General features: G+C 44.5%; 1 protein-coding gene across 1 annotated transcript in view; it reads right to left on the bottom strand.

Moving 5' to 3' along the window:
- zc3h18 (zinc finger CCCH-type containing 18) overlaps nucleotides 1-27,595 on the bottom strand; it is a 233,947-nt gene that overhangs the window by 123,454 nt on the left and 82,898 nt on the right. The window contains 7 exon segments of the mRNA XM_038806172.1: nucleotides 10,097-10,157; nucleotides 10,160-10,370; nucleotides 11,914-11,982; nucleotides 15,634-15,745; nucleotides 18,150-18,182; nucleotides 20,258-20,409; nucleotides 21,224-21,316. Of these exon segments, the coding sequence (XP_038662100.1) occupies nucleotides 10,097-10,157; nucleotides 10,160-10,370; nucleotides 11,914-11,982; nucleotides 15,634-15,745; nucleotides 18,150-18,182; nucleotides 20,258-20,409; nucleotides 21,224-21,316 (731 nt within the window).

Raw genomic sequence — 27,595 nt, 5'->3', positions numbered from 1 at the left:
CCAGGAGCTGGATCCTCAGTAACCCAGGAGCTGGATCCTCAGTAACCCAAGAGCTGGATCCTCAGTAACCCAGGAGCTGGATCCTCAGTAACCCAGGAGCTGGATCCTCAGTAACCCAGGAGCTGGATCCTCAGTAACCCAGGAGCTGGATCCTCAGTAACCCAGGAGCTGGATCCTCAGTAACCCAGGAGCTGGATCCTCAGTAACCCAGGAGCTGGATCCTCAGTAACCCAGGAGCTGGATCCTCAGTAACCCAGGAGCTGGGTGGAGTTGGTGGCTTTGGAACAAAGTTTGAAATGGGCTCTGAAGGCAACGACTTTGGTCTTCTCAATGTAACTGGAGAAAATGTCTGCTTATCCAAGATAAGCAACATGACAAATCAGAGACAGTGATCAAGAGGTCTGAGGTAGAGCTGGGTGTCATCAGTATACAGGTGAAACCACAGACTGCATTTTCAGAAAATATCACTGAAGGAAAGCAAATACGTGAGAGATTGCAGGGATGGGGGTGTATGTGCGAGGGAGAGAAAGAGGGCAAGGAGGAAAGATGAGGGGAGAAAGGTGTGGTCACTCATCTCAATGGCTGCACAGTTCAAGGATATGAAACATGCGGACAGTCACTTCCTACGAAGATCAGATTCAGTGTGCTTATTTAAATTAAGTTCCAAGTTGCAACAGGAGCCAAATCTTCAGCATTCACTGGGGAATTCCTGCTAATGCTCCAATGTCCTAATCTAATTCAGCTGGCGATGTGCCGAGAGATCTTTCTCACTCTGTTTATTTTTAACTTTCCTGCACAATTAGGTCATAGCTTAAAATAATCTTTCTATTTATAGATCTGTGGGGCTATTTTTCCAACCCATTCAATCTTGGTAACACAATCGGCTCTATTTCAATGCATACAACTAATGATTCAAAACCAAACGCAACATTTTTCTACTTTCTGAAAAACATGTGCCAACGTGCAAACGATTTCCACCTTGCTCTATGTGAATGGCTTTCCCCACAGAGATCAATAGCAGCTTTCATCTCCACCTTTGTAACACAGAAAAATGTCCAATGTAGTTACACAGAGTAACAAGATAACAAATAATTACCAATTCAAAGCAGCAGGAAGGGCTTGGTCGCAGGTGTGTTCAAAGGACTATTACAAACACACTGCATGTATATGTAGCCCATCGTCCTTATAGTGTGCCCATCTTTCCCACAACACGCTGTCTAAATCTATCCAATCAAGTTTTTACCCAAGGCACAGCACTTGATGGCATTAGTCAACATGATAAAGTACATTGTCTGTGGTGCACCAGCCCTCCTGCTCTTTAAGCCCTGTATATGGATTTAAGGCATTTGGCAAAAGCAGAGGCAGCAGGAGGGAAAACTTTGTTTCGTAGCAAGTGGCTGGGATCTGGAATGCACTGACTGAAAGAACCGTGGATTTCAAGAAGGAACTGAAATGCAAGATATTTACAGGGCCACTGGGAAAAGGCAAATGAGCAGGACTAGTCAGGTAGCTCTTACAGAAAGCCAACAAGGATGCCACAAACTGAATGGCCTCCTGCTGGGATTTAGCCATTCTACGATTTTCTTCATTTGGACATTGGTGGAGCCATTATCTGCAGCTGTCACCCTCCCATTAACTCAGTACCCTCACCACCATACTTTAGAACATTGAACATAGTGCAGAAGGAGGCCATTCAGCCCATCGAGTCTGCACCGACCCACTTAAGCCCTCACTTCCACCCTATCCCCGTAACCCAATAACCCCATCTAACCTTTTTGGTCACTTAAGGGAAACTTATCATGGCCAATCCACCTAACCTGCACGTCTTTGGACTGTGGGAGGAAAGGAGCACCCGGAGGAAACCCACGTACACACGGGGAGAACATGCAGACTCCGCACAGACAGTGACCAGCAGGTACCCTGACGCTGTGAAGCCACAGTGTTATATACTTGGGCTACCGTACTGCCCCTCATATGGCTCACAACCATGCCATCTTAACTGATCCCAGGCTATATGTCCCATATAGTTACACAGATAATACAAAATAATAATTATCGTCTGGGTGATCTGCCTTTCCCTTTATCCTTCCCTTTACAAGGATCACTTCCAACCAGGTCCCTGGAGAGGGAATGAACAAGGTGAGAAACACTAGCACTCGTGCTCTAAGGGAGCTGTGGCTCATTGGCCAGGTAACCTGTCCATCAGGATGGTCTAAGCACCCGATTGGCTACTTTGGATACTGTCATACTGGTTAGTGTCCAAAGCAATCAATTTGGGCTCAGACCATCCTCATTGACAGATCACTCAGCCAATAATTATTATTATTTTTTATTATTCATTTAAGGGATGTGGGCATCGTTGGCTAGGCCATCATTTATTGCCTGTCCCTAGTAGCCATTCAGAAGATGCTGAGCTGCCTTCTTGAACCACTGCAGTCCCAATTATTGTGGTTGTGAAGATTCCCCAGTCCCTCCTGTCTTGATAACCTCATGGACTGTAATGGGTGGCAGGGTGGCACAGTGGTTAGCACTGCTGTCTCAGAGCACCAGGGACCCTGGTTCAGTTCCAACCTTGGGGACTGTGCCGCGTTTGTACATGGTCCCATGTCTGTGTGGGTTTCCTCCCACAGTCCAAAGATGTGCAAGTTAGGTGGATTGGCCATTCTAAATTGCCCCGTAGTGTCCACGAGTTAGGTGGGTTATGGGGTTACAGCAACTGGGAGGGTGAGTGGGCTTAAGTAGGGTGCTCTTCCGGAGGGTCGGTGTAGACTCAATGGGCCGAATGATCTCCTTCTGTACTGTAGGGATATTATGATTCCATGTTTGGATGTTATTGGATGCTGCTTCCTTGACACTTCAGACCTGGTCGGGAGATGCTGGAGTGCACGGTAAGAAAAAGATCCACGAGTCTCCACATTCATTTTACTTCCAGAAGACCCTTTTTCTCCCAACCTCTCCTCTAAGTCCTCCCTTGAATTGATAGCATCTCGCTGTGGCCCGTTCTCTCTCTCTTCCTGACCTCTCAACAGGGGTGTGGCCTTGGAACCTCAAGTGCATGTGAGAGTGAATGTAAATGTGCGCAAGAACGAGTGAACGCAAAGACAAGGCATGCAAGAGGATGTCTCAATTACGAGTGAGTACCAGTGTTAGAGGGCGGCAGTGATTTGCAAGAATAGAATTTAGAACCGTAGCATTCCTACAGTGCAGAGAGGAGGCACGGTTAGCACTGCTGCCTCGCAATACCGAGGACCCAGGCCCCATCCCGACTCCAGGTCACTGTCTGTGTGGAGTTTGCACATTCTCCCAATGTCTGCATGGTTTTAACACCCACAACCCAAAGATGTGCAGTAGGTGGATTGGCCATGCCAAATTAATTTTGTTTTGGTTATGGTGGTTGAGGAAGGAATATTGATTCTAACACCAGGCAATCGCCCCTTGTCTTCAAATAATGATCGTACAAACTTGCTCACCTGAGCAGGAAACTTAATATCTCATCTGAAGATTAGCATCTTCAGACAGTGCAATGAATAAAAACATTTAAAAAAAACAAAAATAGCACATGCTCAGTACTGCACTTGAAGGTCATCATATAATACGTGTTCAAGTCCTGGAGTTGGCCTCGAGGTGGTGACCTTCTGACTGAAAGGCAAATGTGCCCCCACTGAACATTGCCAAAATGTTCAATTTAATATTCTAGTATTTGCAGTTTATAAAAATCAACACCAATACCAAATCAAAATACTGAAGGTGCTGGAAATCTGAAATATAACAAGAAAATGCTGGGGGGGGGGGGGGGGGGGAATTGACAGCATGCATGCAGCGTCAAAGCAGAGAGAACAGAACAGTCCATGGTTCCGTGTCACATTATTTCTCTTTCCAGATGCTGCCACAACTACTGAGTTTTTCCAGCTTTTTCTGTTTTCATTTAAAAATCAACAGCATTGCTGGATGTCTCCGCGTGGGTACAAAGCATCCTAAAACGGGAGGGAAAATCAGACAGCGGGCATTGCCCACATTAGTACAAATGAGATAGTTAGAAAGAGTAGCGAGGCCCTGCAACGGCAATTTAGGGAGCTAGGGAGATGATGAAAAAACAGTACCTCTAGGGTAATAATCTCAGGATTACTTCCCGTGCCAGCGAGGCTAGCAACAGGGATATAGTGCAGTTGAACATGTGGCTAAAGAACTGGTGCAGGACGGACGGCTTCAGTTCTTTGGATAACTGGGATGTCTTCCAGGGAAGGTGGGGCCTGTACAAGAAGGACGGTTATACCTGAACTGGAGGGGCACCAATATCCTGGCTGGGAGGTTTGCTTGTATGGTTCGGATGGGTTTAAACTAATTTGGCAGGGGAGTGGGAATCAGGACAGTAAGCCAGCAAGTGTAGAGACTGGGGATGAGTATGGTACTAGGGTCAGGCTGGCTAAGAGGAAGGGTAGGCTAGGAGAGGTCAATCTCAGTGGGATTTGAGGTCTGGAGTGTAGTGTATCTGCTTCAACGCACGGAGTATAACAGGTAAAACAGATTAACTTAGAGCCTTGATTCACACGCGGAACTTGGATGTTGCAGAAATGGCGACTTTGTTAAAAAAGGGACAGGATTGGCAGCTAAATATTTTGGGGTATCAGTTTTTTTAAATGTGACAGAAGGGAAGGTAAAAGAGGTGGAGGAGTTGCAATAATGGTTGGAGAACATATTACAGCTGTACAGAGGAAGAATCAAGTAACGAGGCACTGTGGGTAGAACTCAAACAGGAAGGGGGCAGTCACTATGATGGGGGTGTACCACAGGCCTCCCAACAGCCCACGGGAAGTTGAGGAACAGATATGTGAGCAAATTCTGAATAGATGTAGAATTAATAGGGTTGTTGTAGTGGGAGACTTTAATTCTCCCCATATTAACTGGAAATCCCTTAGGGCTAGGGGTCTGGATGGTGAGGAATTTGTCAAGTGTGTCCAAGAAGGTTTTATGGAACAATGTGTGGATTGTCGGACTAGAGAGGGAGCTATATTGGACCTAGTACTTGGGAACGAGCCCGACCAGATCATCAAAGTTGTGGTGGGAGAACATGTGGCGAACAGTGACCACAATTCCGTAAGCTTTCGGATACTCATGTAAAAGGACGAGTATTGTCCTAGGGATTTGGAGGCTGTTGTTTGGGAGAGGCTGTATGAGGGTAAATAAACATTTCGCATGTGGGAGTCATTTCAGGAGCAGTTGATGGGAATACAGGACAGGCATGTGCCGGTAAAAAGGAAGGATTCGGGAACCATGGATGACCAGGAAATTTGAGAATATTGTCAAAAAAGAAGCATATGTGAGGTACAGGCAACTAAAAATAGATAAAGCACTTGAGGAATACAAGGAAAGTAGAAAAGAGCTCAAGCAGGGAGTTAGGAGGGCAAAAAGGGGTCATGAAATGTCCTTGGCAGACAGGATTAAGGAGAATCCCAAGGCATATTGTACGTACATTAGAAACAAGAGGGTAGCTAGAGAAAGAGTTGGCCCACTCGAGGACAAAGGAGGGAAATTATGTGTAGAACCAGAGGAAGTAGGTGAGGTCCTTAATGAGTATTTTGCATCGGCATTCACAAAGGAGAGGGACATGTTGATTGGTGGTGTCTCAGAGGGATGTGTAAACGCTTTAGAACATGTCATTATTACGAGGAAGTGTTAAATATGTTAAAAAGCATTACGGTAGACAAATCTCCAGGGCCAGATGACATCTATCCCAGATTAGGGAGGCAAGTGATGAAATCACTGGGCCTCTGACAGAAATCTTCGTGTCGTCAATGGCCACAGGATCGCCAATGTTGTACCATTATTTAAGGAGGGTTGCAAGGATAATCTGGGTAATTATAGGCTGGTGAGCTTGACGTCAGTGATAGTAAAATTGTTGGAAACGATTCTGAGAGATAGGATCTCTGCACATTTGGAAGTGAATGGTTTTATTTGAGACAGACAGCATGGTTTTGTATGAGGGAGGTCATGTCTCACTAATTTGCTTGAATTTTTTGAGGAGGTGACAAAAATGATTGATGAGGGAAGGGCTGTGGATGTTGCCTACGTGGACTTTAGTGAAGAATTTGATAAGGTCCCTCATGGCAGACTGGTGCAAAAGATTAGATCACATGGGGTCAGGGGTGAACTATATGGAGAACTGGCTTGGCCATAGACGACAGAGGGCAGCAGTGGAAGGGGGTATTTCCGAATGGAGTTCTGTAACTAGTAGTGTTCCGCAGGGATCAGTTCTGGGACCTCTGCTTTGTAATATATATAAATAACTTGGAAGAGAGCATAGCGGTTTTGATTAGCAAGTTTGTGGATGATGCAGGATAGTGATGATGATTGTCAGAGAATACAATAGGATATAGATAGGCTGCAAAATTGAGCAGAGGAATGGCAGATGGAATTTAACCCGGACAAATGTGAGGTGATGCAGTTTGGTAGATCCAATTCAGGTGGGAGCCATAAAATAAATGGCAGAACCATCAGGAGCATAGAGACACAGAGATCTGGGCATACAGGTCCACAGATCCTTAAAAATGGTAGCACAGGTGGAAATGGTGGTAAAGAAAGCATATGGCATGCTTGCCTTCACAGGTCGGGGTATCGAATATAAAAGCTCGAACATTATGTTACAATTATGTAGAACGTTGGTTAGGCCACATTTGGAATTACTGTGTTCAATTCTGGTCACCGCACTACCAGAAGGACGTGGAGGCTTTGGAGAGAGTACAGAAAATGTTGACCAGGATGTTGCCTGGTATAGAGGGTATTAGCTATGAGGAGAGATTGAATAAACTGAGATTGTTCTCCTTAGAGAGACGGAGGCTGAGGGGCGACCTCATAGAAGTTTATAAAATTATATGGGGTATAACAGTTGGAAGCTTTTTCCCAGGGCAGAAATGACAATTACAAGGGGGCACAAATTCAAGGTGAGGGGGGGAAAGGTTCAGTGGAGATGTGCGGGGGAGGTTTTTTTTACACAGAGGGTGGTGGTGGCCTGGAATGCACTGCCAGGTGAGGTGGCTGAGGCAGATACGTTAGCGACTTTTAAGACTTATCTGGATAGGCACATGAACAGACGGGGTATAGAAGGATACAGGCAGTTGGTCTAGACAGGACACGTGATCGGCACAGGTTTGGAGGGCCGAAGGGCCTGTTCCTCTGCTGTATTGTTCTTTGTTCTATTGTTCTTGTTGGTAATTAATTAGATGCACCCCTTTTCCGATCTGTATTGCTGGTGAACATATTCAGTCTGTGACTGCTCTTTGCATTTTCAGCAAACGTTGCAGTCATTCTCATACAGTTAGCATTGGACTCTGACAACCGTTGATATTCGACACTGGCATTTTATAGGGGCATTAAATCAGCAACAATGAAAGCCATTAAATGAAATCACAAGGACAGATTATCATAACGTGCAATTATAGCAGCGATTACATAATTCGTACACAAATAAATAATTTCATTATTGCCTGAGGAGCGTATTCTGCTGCAGTGCACTGACACCAAAAGTATGACGTTGGGTAAAGAGGGATATGGGGCAAATGCAGGCAATTGGGACAGCTTAATGGTAAAAACTGGGCGGCTTGTACAAGTTGAGCCGAAGGGCCTGTTTTTATGCTGCAAACCTCTATGACTTTTGCAACATGCGTTTTCCATGCTGATAGTATATTTTGTTGATTAGAAATGAAAAAGCTTCCCTAAAAATATATTTTTATACAAAAGATATTGAAGAAGAAAAGTATAGACTGCAAAAAGCCATCAATGGACTAGTAAAATGGGAGAAAGCGAATCTTCCCTTATCAGCTGGAGCACAGAATATAAGAGCAGTCGGGTTATGTTAGAACTGTCTAAAGCACTGTTAGGTCATATCCAGATTACCGTAAGCACGTGGTCACCACATTATAAAGATACCATCTCACTAGATAGGTCCCAGAGAAAGCGGTGAAATTTCATAATTAAGATCTATACACAACTCACTTCCTCTTCATTCTTGTACGTGATGACCTAATAAATACCTGGGGAAAATCTCAAACAGGCCACTAACGTATGGATTAATGAGATAACCAGAAATTTGAACTGAGCTTAATGACACCAGTTCACAATTAAAGACAGGAGTTCAAGAAGGGCTTCACTACAGTCAGTGATAATAATACTTAATGACAAAAAACACTGCAGTGCAGCCAGATACAAATGCTGTGATTAGTGGTTAGCCCGAGGATATCTGTACACAATCCTACCTTCATCTCTGAACGGAAAATACATTAAACAGCTAAATGAATTGCTGTCCTGAACTATTAAACAGATGGAATTCGGCTATCAGTGACTCATGCCAGGATTTGCTTGTACAAGGCAATGAAAATCTCGCCACACTACTAGCTCAGCTATTTATCAACCATCGTCAAAAACACAATTACATGCAAGTGTATAAATCTGCGTGAGACACACGGATTTATGAGCACACTTGCATTCTTCGCCATTTTGGTCTCCTTTTCTGACGGCAGTGGATACAAATGGTTGAAGGGCACAGTTCCACAGGGTTTCAGCAGCCATTCCATGTATGGGCTTTGACAGGTAGGGGCAACAAATTATTGATGTTTGGGTTGGGTTGGGGGCAAAGGACTATAGCACGATAGAAATGATACAATACAGAAGGGGACCATTCAGTCCATCTTGTTCATGCCAACCCAAAGACACCCAGGTTTCTTTCTCATCCCATCTTCCTTGACAGGGCCTGTAGCCCTAACGTTTACAACACTTAAGGTGCAGATTCAGAAACTTTTTAAACAAGTTTAGGGTCTCTGCCTCCACCAGCAAAGGCAAATTCCAGACACCCACCACCCCCTGCATAATAAGGTTTTCCCCCATGTCACCTACAACCCTTTTGCCACTTAACTCGAACCTATGTTTTTTGAACTCTCTGCCAAGAGAACTGTCTACTCTATCTCTACCCCTCACAATTTTGTATATCTCAATCATGTCATCCCTCAGCCTTCTCTGTTCCAAGGAAAACAACCCCTGCCTCTCCAATCTCTCCTTGTAGTTACAACTCCAGCTTTGGGAACACTCTAGTAAATCTTCTCTGCACTCTCTCCAGAGCAATTACATCCTTTCTGTAATGTGGTGACCAGAATGACACACAGAAGGGCAATGTGAAGGAGCTGCTGCCTGGATCCATAATATCATTTCCCAGTGGTGGTCATTGGATAACAACAAGCAGCAGGAACCGTGGCTGACTGCCCCCCATCCCAGAGAGGTTGGGGTCAGCTGCAATATTCCAACTGCTCTGACCTTTTTTTAAAATTTAGAGTACCCAATCCATTTTTCCCAATTAAGGGGCAATTTAGTGTGGCCAATCCACCTTTTGTATTATGGGGGCAAAACCTATGCAAACATGGGGAGAACGTGCAAAGTCCACATGGGTTGGGATCGAACTAGGGACTTCAGTGGCGTGAGACAGCAATGCTAACCACTGCGCCAACGTGCTGCCCCAACCACTCTGACCTGAGCTCAAGAGGAGACAACCAGACCTTACTTTCACGCACCACATATAGTGTAGGTCAGATAGGCTTCAGACGGTTTCACAGGTCGGCGCAACATCGAGGGCTGAAGGGCCCGTACTGCGCTGTAATGTTCTATGTTCACACTGTGTATTTACCATCAAGGTATCAAGTGTGTCCAGGAGGATCTGTATTAATGACACACAGCTAGATACAATTAGTTTCAGACAATGCTTTGGATTAACAAAGCAAAATAGTGATTAATGTGCAGTTGCTGTTAGTCACAACAGTTTCCCCTAGTCACCAGATCCTAGAGTTTCACAGGCAAAAATAAAATGAGGTAATCAAAGGTAACAGTTCCTCTGAGTAAGTGAAGGAAAGCTACATACACATCATCATGTTACATCATTTGACAAAGGGTCACCTGGACTCAAAACGTTAGCTCTTTTCTCTCCCTACAGATACTGCCAGACCAGCTGAGATTTTCCAGCATTTTCTTTTTGGTATCATATTACTGTTATTGATTGATCAATGCCCTCATAAAAGCTATAGGGCTCAAGTGGCCAAAACCCTGAACAACTGCTTACCTTGCTGGAGGCGGTGATCTTTGCTTTGGTTTTTCCTTCTCTCGTTCTCGATCTTTTGTGCTCTATCCTTTTCTTCTCGCTTTGCACGCTCTCTCTCCCATTCTTCTTTTCTCCGCTGCCTTTCTTTGTCACGTTCACGCTCTCTATCCCGCTCTCTTTCTCGTATCCTGTTTCCTCGTTCTCTTTCTCTTTCCCTTTCTCTCTCGCGCTGTTCTCGGTGTCTGTCACGTTCTCTTTCTCGTTCTCTTTCTCGTTCTCTTTCCCTCTCCCTTTCCTAGGAAGGATAGAAAAAAAAGATTTATTCTGTGTCCATCCTTAAAGCACCATTACTATATCTCTCAGCCCAGTTGATTCAGTGGGTAGCAACACCACCAACAGTTATAGCGCTGCATCAATTCACACAGAACACAACCAAATAGATGATCACAGATTCCATTCTCAAGTCTGTGCTGTGCTAGATTATTTTAGCTGGGCCAGCAGATAGGTCTCTGGTTATAGGATGTGTGACGCTGACCACTGCTGAAGAGTGTGTGGCGATCACATGAGGGAAGAATTAATCAGGTTGAGCAGGGTAATAACTTTCTGGCTATAGAAAGACCATAGCCATCAGAAAGAGGAATGCAGGAAAGGAGGATAAAGTTGAAAAAAAGGGTTTATTTCACTTCAGAACTCATTCAGAAGTCTGATTTCTCAATAATATTGCATTGTGCAATATTTTCCATGCCTGGGTAATTACTAGTGGGTATTGCAAGGGCTGCTTGAAGTGTAAAACTTTCCTGCAGTTTTGCACAATAGGGAGGGGCGTGGCAGGTGAGGTCTTTCACTCGAAACACAATCCCAGATTAACTCATTACAACAGCTAGTGCTCATGTAGCATCTTTCAAAATGAACTAATAGCCCAAGATGCTGTCACCTTTCTCAGTTGCAGATCAGGATAGGATGTCACCAGGAGAACAGGAATGAAGACGACAAAGAACAGTTTTGCAGATGTCGGAAATCTGACACAAAAGCAGAACTGTTGGAAACACTAATCAGGTCAGGGCACATTGCAGAAATTTATGTTTGGGTGTGAACCCTTCATCAGAGGGTCATCACAGAACTAGAGGATATTGCCTCTGAACATGTTGAGGATGCAGAGGACAAAGGCGACACACTTACACAGTAGAATTCAAAAGCAAAGTGTAGATGTTGGAAATTTGAAATTATAACAGAAAATGCTGCAAATACTCAAGCAGGGCATACTCAAGCATGTGTGGAGAGAAACAGAGTTAATGTTTCAGGTCTGTGACTTTGCTGATGTTCCAATGAGAGGTTCCAGTCCTGAAAAGTGAACTCCTTTTTCTCGCCAAGTTGCTTCCAGACTCTCAATATTTCCAGCATTTTTGTTTTCATGATATACAATAGAATTGAATATATTAATGACAGAAATTACATAGGCATGAGACAATAGGAGGGCTGATTTAGCTCATTGGGCTAAATCGCTGGCTTTTAAAGCAGACCAAGCAGGACAGCAGCACGGTTCGATTCCCGTACCAGCCTCCCCGAACAGGCGCCGGAATGTGGCGACTAGGGGCTTTTCACAGTAACTTCATTGAAGCCTACTCGTGACAATAAGCGATTTTCATTTTTCATTTTCATAGGATGTATAATGAAATAAATAAGAAATGAGACAGTGTGTGTCGCTCAAAGAATGGTGAAGTCCAAGCAAAGCGGGAAAACGGACAAAGTAGAAGTGGGATGCGGTGACCCGAGAGCATAATAAGAAGAGAAAGCAGGTCGACACCAAGAATTTAAACTACCCCCGCTCCATTTTTCACCTTTTCCTGTCTGTGTTCCATCCGTCCTTTTCCAATTCCCTTTTCCACATCCTTCACCTGTAATATCTCCTAGTTTGGACAAATGTACACTCAGTTATCGCACATGTGCTACTCTTACCTGACCTGCTACATGTATCCAGGAATTAAAATAGTCTACTTTCATTCATTCAAAGGTAGGTTCATGCATTGAAAATGTTGAATTGCCTGATAAGTACTCTGGGATGTAGTTTAAGTGGCTCTAGAAATAGTGGATGCATTGGTCGTAATCTTCCAGGATTCTGGGGCAGCAAGGTGGTGCAGTGGTTAGCACTGTTGCCTCATGGCACCGAGGTCCCAGGTTCGATCCCGCCCCTGGGTCACTGTCGGTGTGGAGTTTTGTACATTCGCCTCATGTTTGCGTGGGTTTCGCCCCACAACCCAAAGATGTGCAGGGTATGTGGATTGGCCACGCTAAATTGCTCTTATTGGAAAAATACTTGGGTACTCTAAGTTTATTTTTAAATCTTCCAGGATTCTATAGACCATGGAACAGTTTCTGCAGATTGGCAGACGGGCAGCATGGTAGCATAGTGGTTAGCACAATTGCTTCACAACTCCAGGGTCCCAGGTTCGATTCCCGGCTTGGGTCACTGTCTGTGCGGAGTCTGCACGTTCTCCCTGTGTGTGCGTGGGTTTCCTCCGGGTGCGCCGGTTTCCTCCCACAGTCCAAAGATGTGCTGGTTCGGGGGATTGGCCATGCTAAATTGCCCTCAGTGTCCAAAATTACCCTTAGTGTTGAGTGGGGTTGCTGGGTTATGGGGATACGGTGGAGGTGTGGGCTTGGGTAGGGTGCTCTTTCCAAGAGCCGGTGCAGACCCAAAGGGCCAAATGTCCTCCTTCTGCACTGTAAATTGTATGATTGGAGGGTAGCTAATGTAACTCCACTATTTAAAAAGGGAGGCAGAGAGAAAACAGAATTATGGACCAGTAAGCCTGACTTTGGTAGTGGGGAAAATTCTAGAATCCATTATCAAAGATTTTCTAGCAGAGCACTTTGAAAATAGTAATAGAATCGGACAGAGTCAACATGGATTTATGAAGAGGAAAACATGCTTGACAAATCTCCTGGAATTCTTTGAGGATATAACTAGTAGAGTTGATGAGAGGGAGCCAGTGGCTGTTTATTTGGGCTTTCAGGCTTTCGACAAAGTCCTACATAAGTGATAAGTAAAATTAAAGCACATGAAATTGGGGCAGTGTATCGAGATGGATAGAAAATTGGTTGGCAGACGGGAAACAAAGGGTGGAAATTCGCGGCTCTTTTTCAAATTGGCAGGCAGTGACTAGTTGGGCACCGCAGGGATCGGTGCTGGGGCCCCAGCTATTCACAATATATTAATTTAGATGAGGCAACAAAATGCAATATCTCCCATTTTGCAGATGACACCAAGTTGGGTGGGAGGGTGAGCTGTGAGGAGGATGCAGAGATCCTTCAGTGTGATTTGGAAATTGAGTGAGTGGGCAAATGAATGGCAGATGCGGTATAATTTGGATAAATGAGACGTTATCCACTTTGGTAGCAAAATTGAGAAGGCAGACTATCATCTGAATGGCCATAAATTAGGAGAGGGGAATGTGCAACGAGACCTGGGTGTCCTCGTACACCAGTCACTGAAGTTAAGCATGCAGGTACAGCAGGTGGTGGAGAAGGCAAATGGTATGCTGGCCTCCATAGCGAGAGGATTCGAGTACAGGAGCAGGGATGTCTCGCTGCAATTATAGAGCCTTGGTGAGGCCATACCTGGAATATCGTGTGCAGTTTTGGTCTCCTTATCTGAGGAAAGATGTTCTTGCTCTCGAAGGAGAGCAGCAAAGGTTTACCAGGCTGATTCCTGGGATGCCGGGATTGACATACGAGGATAGATCGAGTCAGCTAGGATTATATTCGCTGGAGTTTAGAAGAATGAGGGAGGATCTCATAGAAACCTGTAAAATTATAACACAACTAGGCAGGGGAGATGCAGGACGGATGTTCCTCATAGTGGGCATGTTCAGAACCAGAGGTCACAGTCTGAGGATACGCGGTAGACCATTTAGGACAGAGATGAGGAGAAATTTCTTCACCCAGAGAGTGGTGAGCTGTGGAATTCGTTACCACAGGAATTAGTTGAGGCCAAAACATTTGTATTGTTTTCGAGAAGCAGTTAGATATTATTGGGACAAAGAGGATCAAAGGATATGGGGGGGAAGGCATGATTAGGTTATTGAATTGGATGATCAGCCATGATCACAATGAATGGTGGAGCAGGCTCTAAGGGCCGAATGGCCTCCCCCCACTTTCTATGTTTCTATTAATATCAATAAAATGGTAGAGAACTTTATGTTACATTTTTAAGTATTATGAAATAGACTGAAAGCTCATAGACTTCATAGAATTTACAGTGCAGGAGGCCATTCGGCCCATCGAATCTGCACCGGCCCCTGGAAAGAGCACTCCCCTTAAGCCCACACCTCCAGCCTATCCCCGTAACCCAGTAACCCCACCTAACCTTTTTGGGCACTAAGGGCAATTTACCCTGGCCAATCCACCTAACCTGCACATCTTTGGACTGTGGGAGGAAACCGTAGCACCCGGAGGAAATGCACGCAGACATGGGGAGAACGTGCAGACTCCGCACAGACACTGACCCAAGCCAGGAATCGAACCTGGGACCCTGGAGCTATGAAGCAACTGTGTTACCGTGCTGCAGAACAAACAACATGGACTGGCTGGGTAAAGGGCTGGTTTCTGTGCTCAAATATATGTTCTCCAATGTAAAAAGAGGTTACACCAACAAAGAAAACTCTTTTCCATGGTGTTAACACAAAACTGAAATTCAATTCTCATTTACTATTATAGTTTATTCATACAGAAATCAGCATTTCCTCAATGTATTAGTGAGCAAACAGCTTTCAGGACGGAAAGAAAATGTTACACTTTCTGAATAAGTACCTTGACATCAATCCAGCTCAGATTAGCAATGACAGTGGAAATCTTGGTAAACACAGATCCCATCAGATGCCCAACCCTTAATAGGGTGGCTGCAATGTCAGGTTGGGGGCTGGTTTAGCACTGGGCAAAATAGCTGGCTTTTAAAGCAGACCAAGGCAGGCCAGCAACACGGTTCAATTCCCGTACCAGCCTCCCTGAACAGGCACTGGATTGCGGCGACTCGGGGCTTTTCACAGTAACTTCATTGAAGCCTACTTGTGACAATAAGTGATTTTCATTTCATTTTTCATTTCAATTAGAGAACTCAGTTAGGGGCAAGCAGAGCTCAATTCCACTAGCTGCAAGCAGTTCAGATCCAGATACGGTTTTGAACAAAAATAAGGCGTTTGGAGGCATGGATATTACTAAGAGGCACAGAGTACAAAGGCAAGGAGGTTATGCTAAACCTGGTTGGACTACCGAAACTCTATTATTCTGTGATTCTATGAACCATGTTTGAATTAATGGAGAAACAGAAATAGGGGAAAGAACACTGGCCTTCTTGTTGCAGCTGGTTATGCAGACCAATTCCCTAAGTAGCCTGCCCACCTCAGTGGGCAGCCTCCTCGCACAGGTTAATTTCCACTGTCAGCAGTTTCATTCAATTTCAGAGCAGGAACTAATTGTGAAAAGAAGGATCTGAATGAACAGGAAATCATCAGAGTTGGGTAATACTTAATGAAGTATATATTATTTCTCAAAAAGCTTACCCTATAATGATAGTCTGCTTCTGTCCACTGGACTCTGAAGTTCTCGTATTGTCCACCACGCCAGTACCGTTCAACTTCATGTTCGTAGTAGGGAGTTATATAGGGGTCAGGCCTAAGGGCCAAGAAAGAAAAACATTCCTTAAGCTTGTGCACTCAAATTTCCATTCCATCTTACATAGAATTTACAGTGCAGAAGGAGGCCATTCGGCCCATCGAGTCAGCACTGGCTCTTGGAAAGAGCACCCTACCCAAGGTCAACACCTCCACCCTATCCCCATAACCCAGTAACCCCACCTAACACTAAGGGCAATTTTGGACACTAAGGGCAATTTATCATGGCCAATGCACCTAACCTGCACATCTTTGGACTGTGGGAGGAAACCGGAGCACCCGGAGGAAACCCACGCTCACACGGGGAGGATGTGCAGACTCCGCACAGACAGTGACCCAAGCCGGAATTGAACCTGGGACCCTGGAGCTGTGAAGCAATTATGCTATCCACAATGCTACCGTGCTGCCCTTGAGTGAGACAGGAGTAGTTACAACACACCAACAACAGAAAGGTGACTTTAGTTACTCTATGGTTACCTCCTTCGAGACTGCTCACCTCTCAATATGAACATGGGTGATCCCTCTATCATTAAGCCATACTCCCATGGTCTCCCTTACCCTTGATGGCTTTAGAATATAAAAATCTTCCTATTTCCTTCTTGAATATATTCAGTGACTTGAGCTCCGCTGCTTTCTAGGGTAGAGAATTCCACAGATTCACCACCCTCTGATTGAAGATGTTTCTCCTTCTCTCAGTCCTAACTGGGCCACCCCGCACCCTGAGACTGTGGCCCACTGTATAGCTGCAGTACTCAAATCCTCTTGCAATGAATGCCAACGTGCCATCTGCTTGCTGCAACTGCATGCTTGCTTTCAGTGACTGGTGTACTAGGATACCCAAGACCCTCTGTACGTTAACATTATCCAATCTATCACTATTTAAACAATACTCCGCCTTTCTGTATCTTCATCCAAAGTGGATAACTTCACATTTATCCACAATATACTGCATCTGTCCACGTATTTGCACACTCAATTTGTCTAAATCACCTTGAAGCCTATTAACTTCGTCCTCACCACACATATTTCCACCAGGTTTTGTGTCAACAAGAAGCTTGGAAATATTACATTTGACTCCCTCATCCAAATCATGATTGAGAATAACTGGGGCCCAAACACTGATCCCTGCGGTACTCCACTAGTCACCGCCTGTAACTCTGAAAAAGACCCATTTATTCCTGCTCTCGGTTTCCTGTCTGCTAACCAATTCCCAATCCCACGTGCTTTCATTTGTACTCTAACTTGTGTGACTTTATCAAACGTTTTCTGAAAATCCAAATACACCAAATGCACTGGTTCACCCCTTTCTATTTTACTAGTTGTGTTCTCAAAAAACTCCAGTACGTTTGTCAAACACTATTCCCCTTTCATGGCAGCTGCCAGTTCAGGCTTGGTTGAAAACCTGTTGCTCAGGGCTTCAATGCAACTCAATGATGATGGGGTTAGGGCAGCAGCTGCCACAAATAATACAGCTGAAATTGGGAACCTGTCCCATAGAGAATCGTGGATAGCACTTCACATCCCAACATTTGGCAGCACAACTTATTCCCTTGAGCCACTAGCTCAGTGCAAATTGGTCATCTTTATTACAGTACCCCTGACAAGAGAGAATGCTCTGGATATTTCTTATGTAGTCATTTTTACAGTAGCGTGCTCAATCGCCATGTCTGCGAGAGGTGGTTAATTACTGCAGGAGTGCCAACGGTGGTGATTTGGAAAAAGCACATGGTATATGATAGAGATGCAGCAGATTGGCATTTTAAGCAGAAGAACTGGAAGAATCTGGTTTTATGAATGAAAAGCAGAACTTTACAATCAAGAATGAAATAAGCACACCTGCCTATCTAAATCAATGTCACCTACACTGGCACTTTCACAGTGAAATGGGCAGAAGGGAGGTCAGGCTTTGTAAGCCCATTCACTTCTACAACTCTAACTTATTCGGAGTAAAACTAAAGAATAAATCTTCGCCCTACTTAAAAAGCAGCTCAATAGGATGGGTTAATCCTGTGGATTAGGATTGCTTTACTTCTTGGACCAGGATATAAACTGACTCCCTTTGCCAGTTGTTCAAGGTCGTGTGTCCTTATTTATTCACCAAGGTCAGTTTTTAACGCCCTTGACAATACAATTGAGAGGTTTGCTCTGCCATTTCAGGTGGCAGGTTAGAGCCAATCATCTTGCTGTGGATCTGGAGTGACATACATTACAGATCAGGTAAGAATTGCAAATTCCTCCTTACACACCGGGAACAAATTCTTCCAGTCTCCTACCTTGTTCCAGGAATGATATTAGCTATGATATTCATGCAAAGCTGCAGCTCAGACAGGGTGTATGGCCTGACCAGCACATGTATGAATGAAAACATTAACAATGGTAAAGAACATTCTGTGAACAGTCCTTACCCGTAACTGATTGCCTCTCTGTACTCCAAGTCGCTGGTGCATTTGAAGGAAAGTAGAAGAAGGATTTATTTGGTTTACTTTTTCAAATTTGTCCATTTTTCCAACAGAAGCTGAAGCCCGAGCACTGTTCTTTAACAGCGTTAAAAGTTTAGTCATGCTCAACTACTGCACCAAATGCCCAGATCTCATTTCTCCAGTTGAATCATGTGATAACTGTGGCACTTGCTTGAGACCAAACTGAAAGCAGCAGCTAACTTGTCTAACTCAAAACTGGCCACGGCAGCATTGTGGCAAATTCTCAATAACCGCCTGCTCCAGGATAATGCATGAAACTGGTCAGACCATTGATATTTATCCCAAAATACTCTCAACTGCAGCATTCCGTTCCCATGTCCAATCTTGGAAACAGTGTCAGCCATAGTCCAGAGGGCTGGCAAGTTACAATCATGTTTCTTTTGCATGTACTCACCATAAATCTAAGAACTCATTCTGGAACATTGCTCCCTCAGATAAAGCTGTGCTATCAGTTTTCCTATTATCAATTGGCTGGGCAAACAGCTGATGGGATCAATGCGTACTGCCGTAAGTGCTCAAGACAGAGTTGGAGGGCCCTTGGCTTTATCAGGGTAGTATTTCTTGCCAGCTCTTAGCAGATGGAGTCAAAAGTTTGCACAAAGATGATCAGCTCGCCTTACAGGAGGAACAGAGGCAAATGCCATTGCTGACCTAGTTCAGATAGACAGAGGCGTGTATTTTCCAGTGGGCAAAATGGCTGACTCTCATCAGGAACGAGATCCTTGATTCAACTGTCACCTTTCTCCCTCGGGGAGCACTGAGGATATCTCGATACATCCACCTTCATGCTAACGGGGGTTGCACTTCAAGAATGGAGCTGGAGACGAAGACTTGCAAGTGTGGATCGCTCACTGTTACTCCACACATTACACAGATATATGAAGTCAAACGATAAAGGGAGGGGCACAAAATCGGCAACCTTTTAATGCATGGAGTAAAAAATTACATTTTCTTTTCAATGAGAATATGGAAAATGTGAGTCTGAAATCTTTAGAACATCATGCAAACAATGCTGAAAACACAGGAGTTGAGCATCAATTGATCTGTAGACCAAAACTGCAAGGGCTTTTCATTGCACCAAAAGTAATTCAGCATGCCAGCTCCTATCGCCTAGTGCAATGTGAAGCATACAGGTTGGTGCAAGCTGACATTACTCTCAAGGAGCAAAATATTTTGCTATCAGATCTCGAACCAATTCAGCTGATGGAAAGTGGACTAGGATTTGATGCAGCTTTTGTCCACTATTTTGATGTCAAATAAATTGATACTGATCTGTTATCCATCGGCTTGCCACTCGCCGAATAAGGACTTCTGCAAATCAGAAAAATACTCCCAATACTGTCCACCTGGATGACCCGAAGAATTACAGATGAGGTTTCACAAAGTGAAGTCATGCCAATGATTGCCGTTCCAACTGCAGCAATCCACTACCCTACCCTGTGAGATTTGACATTCAGGCCCCTGAAGTAGAGCTCCATCCAACTACTGACATTTCTCATGAAATTAATTACCTTATTTGAATTTCCTTGATCAAATTGATCAAAACCCTCAGCACTTCCCATGAGCTTAAAATGAATGTTCTTTATGCTGCTGTCTTATTTTTGGATGAATCTCAAATCGCAATGTGTAGATTTAATAGTATCAGCAGTTAGAGATGTCTGGGATATAGCAGAAAGAAAGATGGAAATTTTAAATGTGGTGTCAGAGAAATAAAAATCATGGGTGCCCTAAATTAGGCAGGGATATGAAAGTCTGCTATCCACAAGATATAAAGAAGGGAACGTGATAATGCCCTGTTACTGGGTACCATGAGCATACAAAGCACATTAGATACATCTGGAACAGAACATTGCAGCCACCTTGAATTCTGATCCCTTGGATCCAATATGAAGAGATAAAGCTATTAACTCCATGATCCTAGCTGAGTGCAGGAGCCTGAGCAGATTCTTTGCTCATTACCAACCAGACAGCACATATTCATATTGATCACCCAGAGTTAACACAGCAACCAGCTTGTGCCTTTCAATGCTCACCCTGGCTCTCTGATGTCTCTTGCAACACGATAATTCCAGTCCCGATAAAAATCATTCTCCTTATCAAAATCATCATCTCCAATGGTGACGTTGAAACGTTTCTCCTCAAAGTCGGGTTCTTGTTCCTTCCTAATCGTGGCTTTTTTCAGCATCTGAAAGCAAAAGGTTTAAAGACTGAAGACAAACCTCAATTTAACATCACTCTAAGAATCCATCTGTGCTTTCTCTTGTTACTCTTGCTCTGTCCCTCCCGCAGTCACCTCCAGGTCCACACATGCCTGGGCTCAACTGTGTTTGTCCCTAAAGAATCTAAGTAACCAGTCACCTCAGATACTGGATTTAATGTCTTGAATGCAATATCTTCAACCCAAGGTTAACCACTGGGAAAGGTTACGGTGGCACAGTGGTTAGCACTGCTGCCTCACATGCCCAGGGTCCCGGGTTCAGTCCTGGTCTCGGGCGGCTGTCTGTGGAGTTTGTCCATTCTCCGTGTGTCTGCGTGGGTTTCCTCCGAGTGCTCCGGTTTCCTCCCACAGTCCAAAGATGTGCAGGTTAGGTGGGTTGGCCATGATAAATTGCCCTTAGTGCCCAAAAGGTTAGGTCGGGATACGCAATTGGGTGGAGGCAGGGGCTTAAATAGGGTGCTCTTTCCAAGGGCCGGTTCCCAGACCCGATAGACTGAATGGCCTCCTTCTGCACTGTGAATTCTATAAGCGCAACACCCAGCAACCTCGTAATTCTCAGCTGTCTAGTGTGGCTCAGTGAACAGCATTCTCACCTGGGTCAGAAGGTTATGAGTTTAAATTCCACCCCATACACATGGGACTTTTCACAGTAACTTCATTTGAAGCTGACTTGTGACAATAAGCAATTTTCATTCATACACTTGAGGCCATAATTCAGCTCAACATTCCAGTGTGAGAATCGTCAATTAGTTTGGGCAATTTTAGGCGAGCTACTATTTACCTCTTTTGCATGTCGCAGACCTCTCTCCCATGCACTCTCTGCTGGAGGTTCCAATGGAATGGGTGGCATCAATTCATCAATCACTGGAGCACCCTACAGAGAGAGAGAGAGAATCCTTTGTGAAAACAGCATTGTATAAATCTATGGAGAGCTTTAACAATGGCAATCTGGATCCTAATTCCCAGCAGTTACAGACTGAAGCAGCAGCTCACACAGTAAATACAATGGACATTGACCGCCATCTACTGGCAGGAGGTGGCAACAACGGTGTGAAACTAAATTATTCCACATCCAGTAACTACAGAGCAAAAACATTCCCACATACACACCCATGTATACCCCTCGTTAACCCCAACCCTGGACACACTGTAGCCAGTGCATCAAGATTCCTGGAGCCAAGCCAGCCCACCACTTCTCGTGCTATCCCAGTCAAACGATGGGATTTTGCATTCTGTACATTGGAGCACACTAACTCTGCCAATTTCATTCTGTTTCCTACAATTTAAAATTACACAGATCAAAAATGATGGGATAGTGCAGTGGTTAGCACTGCTGCCCGACGTCACTGAGGGCCCAGGCTCGATCCCGGTTCCGGGTCACAGTCTGTGTGGAGTTACACATTCTCCCCGTGTCTGCGTGGGTTTCACCCCCACAACCCAAAAGATGTGCAGAGTAGGTGGATTGGCCACACTAAATTGCTCCTTAATTGGGGAAAGAAATTGGGCATTCTAATTTTTTTTTAAAAAGAGGGTGGTTAAAACAAAACCATCAACCTACAGCCCTCACATCCACATTCATCTCTGATCACATTTTCAGGTCAGATGGACTACACTGTACTGAAAAATCTGCAGCAGTGGGATTAGAACCCATATCCACAGAGCATTAGACTGGGTCTCTGAATTACTGGCCCAGTAACATTATCATTATTCCACCATCTCCCCATACCCATAAAATCACAGTTTGTCGATTCAGGAGAGAAACTAGGATACACGATAGGTTAAGTGAGTGGGAAATGATCTGGCAAATGTGACATATGTGACCAAATGTTAAACAGTCCATTTTGGCAGGAAGAATAAAAAAGATGATCAAAGTGGTGTGATTGCAGAGCTGAGGTGGAGAGGGTTATGGGTGTACTTGTGCATGAATTACAAAAGGCTACACAGGTACATACAGCAAGTAATTAGGGAGCTAAGAGAATGTTATTGTTTATTGTGAAGGGAACTGACTACTAAAGTAGGGAAATTGAAATTGGCCGGTACGATGTTGTGGGCATCACAGAGACGTGGCTGCAAGGGGATCAGGGCTGGGATCTAAATATACAAGGATGTGTCCCCTATCGAAAGGACAGGCAGATGGGCAATGGGGGCGGGATTGCATTGTTAGTAAGGAATAAAGTTAAACCGATAGCAAGGAGCGATATAGGATCAGAAGGCATTGAATCTCTGTGGGTAGAGTTGAGGAATCGCAAAGGTAAAAAGACCCTGATGGGAGCAATGTACAGGCCCCCTAGCAGTAGTCGGGATGTGGGGCAGAAAATAAATCAGGAGATAGAAAAGGCATGTAAAAAAGGCAAAATCACAATAATCATGGGGGACTTCAATATGCAGGTGGACTGGGGAAAATCGGGTTGGCAGTGGAACCTAAGAACAAGAATTTCTGGAATGCTTAACAGATTTTTTTTTGGAACAGCTTGTGGTAGAGCCCACTAGGGAACAGGCAATTGTGAATTTGGTGATCTGTAATGAGGCAGACTTGATTAGGGTTCTTAAGGTGGAAGAACCCTTAGTGAGCAGTGACCACAATATGATAGAATTTACCCTGCAGTTTGAGTGGGAGAATCTGCAATCAGATGTAACGGTATTACAATTAAGGGTAACTACAAAGACATGAGGGAGGAGCTGGCCAGAGTTGATTGGAAAAGGAGCCGAGCAGGAAAGACAGTGGAACAGCAATGACAGGGGTTTTGGGGGTTACGGGAGGTACAGCAGAAATTCATCCCAAGGAGGAGGAAACATGCTATGGTGAGGCAAGGCATCCATGGCTGATGAGGGATGTCAAGGACAGCATAAAAGCAAAAGAAAAGACATGCAAAGTGGCGAGGATTAGTGGGAAGCTGGAGGATTGGGAAGCCTTTCAAAGCGAGCAGAGGACAACTAAAAAAGCAATAAGGGGAAATAAGATGAAGTATGAGTGCAAGCTAGCTAGTAATATAAATGAAGATAGGAACAGTTTTTTTTCAACATATAAAAGGTAAGAGAGACAAAAGTAGACATTGGACTTTTGGAAAATATGGCTGGACAAGTAATAATAGGAAACAAAGAAATGGCAGACAAACTGAATAGTTACTTTGCATCAGTCTTCACGGTGGAAGACACCAGTGGGATGCCAGAGCTCCAGGAGAACCAGGGGGCAGAGGTGAGTGCAGTGAATTACTAAGAAGGTGGTTCTGGGGAAACTGAAAGGTCAGAAAGTGGATAAGTCACTTGGACCAGATGGATTACTCCCCAAAGTCCAAAAGAGATAGCTGAAGAAATTGTGGAGGCATTAGTGATAATCTTTCAGGAAACATTGGAGGCAGGAACGGTCCCAGAGGACTGGAAAGTGGCTAATGTAACCCCACTGTTTAAGAAGGGAGGGAGGCAGAAGACGGGAAATTATAGGCCAGTTAGCCTGACTTCGGTCATTGGTAAGATTTTAGAGTCTGTTATTAAGGATGAGATCGCGGTAACGGGTGCGGAGGCAGATATCGTAGCTTTCGCCTCGTTGATCGCCCGAAGGCAGATCCTGCTGGGATGGAGAGCAGCCTCTCCACCCTGTGCCCTGGCGTGGCGGGGGGACCTGTTGGAATACTTGACCCTTGAGAAGGTTAAGTTTGAACTGAGGGGAAGGATGGAGGGGTTCTAAAAGTCATGGGCGATATTCATTATGCACTTTCAAGAACTGGATAACATCGAACATTAGTTGGGGGGGGGGGGGGGGGGGAGGGGGCTGTGTGTATTAAGGGTGACTATGGATAATCCCTGATTCCTTTTTGTCATTTGTTTATGTAAACATAACATAAGAACTAGGAGGAGTAGGCCATCTGGCCCCTCGAGCCTGCTCCGCCATTCAATGAGATCATGGCTGATCTTTTGTGGACTCAGCTCCACTTTCCAGCCTGCACACCATAACCCTTAATCCCTTTATTCTTCAAAAAACGATCTATCTTTATTTTAAAAACATTTAATGAAGGAGCCTGAACTGCTTCACTGGGCAAGGAATTCCATAGATTCACAACCCTTTGGGTGAAGAAGTTCCTCCTAAACTCAGTCCTAAATCTACTTCCCCTTATTTTGAGGCTATGTCCCCTAGTTCTGCTTTCACCCGCCAGTGGAAACAACCTGCCCGCATCTATCCTATCTATTCCCTTCATAATTGTATATGTTTCTATAAGATCCCCCCTCATCCTTCTAAATTCCAACAAGTACAGTCCCAGTCTACTCAACCTCTCCTCATAATCCAACCCCTTCAGCTCTGGGATTAACCTAGTGAATCTCCTCTGCACACCCTCCAGTGCCAGTACGTCCTTTCTCAGGTAAGGAGCCCAAAACTGAACACAATACTCCAGGTGTGGCCTCACTAACACCTTATACAATTGCAGTATAACCTCCCTAGTCGTAAACTCCATCCCTCTAGCAATGAAGGACAAAACTCCATTTGCCTTCTTAATCACCTGTTGCACCTGTAAACCAACTTTTTGCGACTCATGCACTAGCACACCCAGGTCTCTCTGCACAGCAGCATGTTTTAATATTTTATCATTTAAATAATAATCCCGTTTGCTGTTATTCCTACCAAAATGGACAACCGCACATTTGTCAACATTGTATTCCATCTGCCAGACCCTAACTCCAAATCATCTATGTAAATTGTGAACAATTGTGGGCCCAACACTGATCCCCGAGGGATACCACTAGCTACTGATTGCCAACCAGAGAAACACCCATTAATCCCCACTCTTTGCTTTCTATTAATTAACCAATCCTCTATCCATGCTACTACTTTACCCTTAATGCCATACATCTTTATCTTATGCAGCAACCTTTTGTGTGGCACCTTGTCAAAGGCTTTCTGGAAATCCAGATATGCCACATCCATTGGCTCCCCGTTAACTACCGCTCTGGTAATGTCCTCAAAAAATTCCACTAAATTAGTTAGGCACGCCCTGCCCTTTATGAACCCATGCTGCGTCTGCCCAATGGGACAATTTCTATCCAGATGCCTTGCTATTTCTTCCTTGATAATAGATTCCAGCATCTTCCCTACTACCGAAGTTAAGCTCACTGGCCTATAATTACCCGCTCTCTGCCTACCTCCTTTTTTAAACAATGGTGTCACGTTTGCTAATTTCCAATTCACCGGGACGACCCCAGAGTCTAGTGAATTTTGGTAAATTATCACTAGTGCATTTGCAATTTCCCTAGCCATCTCTTTTAGCACTCTGGGATGCATTCCATCAGGGCCAGGAGACTTGCCTACCTTTAGCCCCATTAGCTTGCCCATCACTAACAATCCTCTCAAGGTCCTCACCTGTCATAGCCTCATTTCTATCAGTCACTGGCATGCTATTTGTGTCTTCCACTGTGAAGACCGACCCAAAAAACCTGTTCAGTTCCTCAGCCATTTCCTCATCTCCCATTATTAAATCTCCCTTCTCATCCTCTCTTTTTTGTTTTATATATTTGTAGAAACTTTTACTATCTGTTTTTATATTCTGAGCAAGTTTACTCTCATAATCTATCTTACTCTTCTTTATAGCTTTTTTAGTAGCTTTCTGTTGCCCCCTAAAGATTTCCCAGTCCTCTAGTCTCCCACTAATCTTTGCCACTTTATATGCTTTTTCCTTCAATTTGATACTCTCCCTTATTTCCTTAGATATCATGCGGGCTGATGTTAGGGGGTTGGTGGGAGGATGGGATTGTTCTTATTGTTATGGGGATTGACATATTTGGTGCTGATTATTGTTGGTGGATGTAAATTCGGGAGAAAATGTGAAAGAGGAGAATAAAAATTTTTTTTTTAAAAGGATGAGACCGCGGAGTACTTGGAAGTTCATGATAAAATAGGACTGAGTCAGCGCGGCTTTGTCAAATGCAGGTCATTTCTGACAAATCTGTTGTGAGTTCTTTGAGGAGGTAGCAAGGAAGTTCGACAAAGGAGAACCCGTGGACGTGATTTATTTAGATTTCGAGAAGGCCTTTGACAAGGTGCCGCATAGGAGACTGTTAAATAAGTTAAAAGCCCATGGTGTTCAGGGTAAGATCCTGGCATGGATAAAGGATTGGCTGACTGGCAGATGGCTGAGAGTCGGGATAAAGGGGTCATTTTCAGGATGGCAGCCGGTGACTAGTGGTGTGCCTCAGGGGTCTGTGGTGGGACCACAACATACATTAATGATCTGGAAGAAGGAACTGAAGGCACTGTCGCTAAGTTTGTAGATGATACAGAGGGACAGGCAGTATTGAGGAAGCAAGGAGGCTGCAGAAGGATTTGGACAGGCAAGGAGAGTGGGCAATGAAGTGGCAGATGAAATACAATGTGGAAAATGTGAGATTATGCACTTTGGAAGGGGGAATTTAGGCATAGACTATTTTCTAAATGGGGAAATGCTTAGGAAATCAGAAGCACAAAGGGCGTGGGAGTTCTTGTTCACAATTCTTAAGGTTAGCGTGCAAGTTCAGTCTGCAGTTAGGAAGGCAAATGCAATGTTAGCATTCATGTCAAGAGGGCGAGAATACAAGACCAGGGTTGTACTTCTGAGGCTGTATAAGGCTCTGGTCAGACCCCATTTGGAGTATTGTGAACAACTGTGGGCCCCGTATCTAAGGAAGGATGTGCTGGCCTTGGAAAGGGTCCAGAGGAGGTTCACAAGAATGATCCCTGGAATGAAGAACTTATCCTACGAGGAACGATTGAGGACTCTGGGTCTGTACTCGTTTGAGTTTAGAAGAATGAGGGGGTATCTTATTGAAACTTACAGGATACTGTGAGGCCTGGATAGAGTGGACGTGGAGTGGATGTTTGCACTTATAGGAAAAACTAGAAGCAGAGGACCCAATTTCAGACTAAAGGGACGGTCCTTTAAAACAGAGATGAGGAGGGATTTCTTCAGCCAGAGGGTGGTGAATCTGTGGAACTCTTTGCCGTAGAAGGCTGTGGAGGCCAAATCACTGAGTGTCTTTAAGACAGAGATAGATAGGTTTGTGATTAATAAGGAGATCAGGGGTTATGGGGATGAGAAAAATATCAGCCATGATTGAATGGCGGAGCAGACTTGACAGGCCGAGTGGCCCAATTCTCCTCCTATGGTGGTTATGCATCAGTCGTATAAAA

The sequence above is a fragment of the Scyliorhinus canicula genome, chromosome 9 (assembly GCF_902713615.1).
Source record: "Scyliorhinus canicula chromosome 9, sScyCan1.1, whole genome shotgun sequence".
Taxonomy (NCBI): Eukaryota; Metazoa; Chordata; class Chondrichthyes; order Carcharhiniformes; family Scyliorhinidae; genus Scyliorhinus; species Scyliorhinus canicula.
This window is presented reverse-complemented; position numbering and strand designations above follow the sequence as displayed.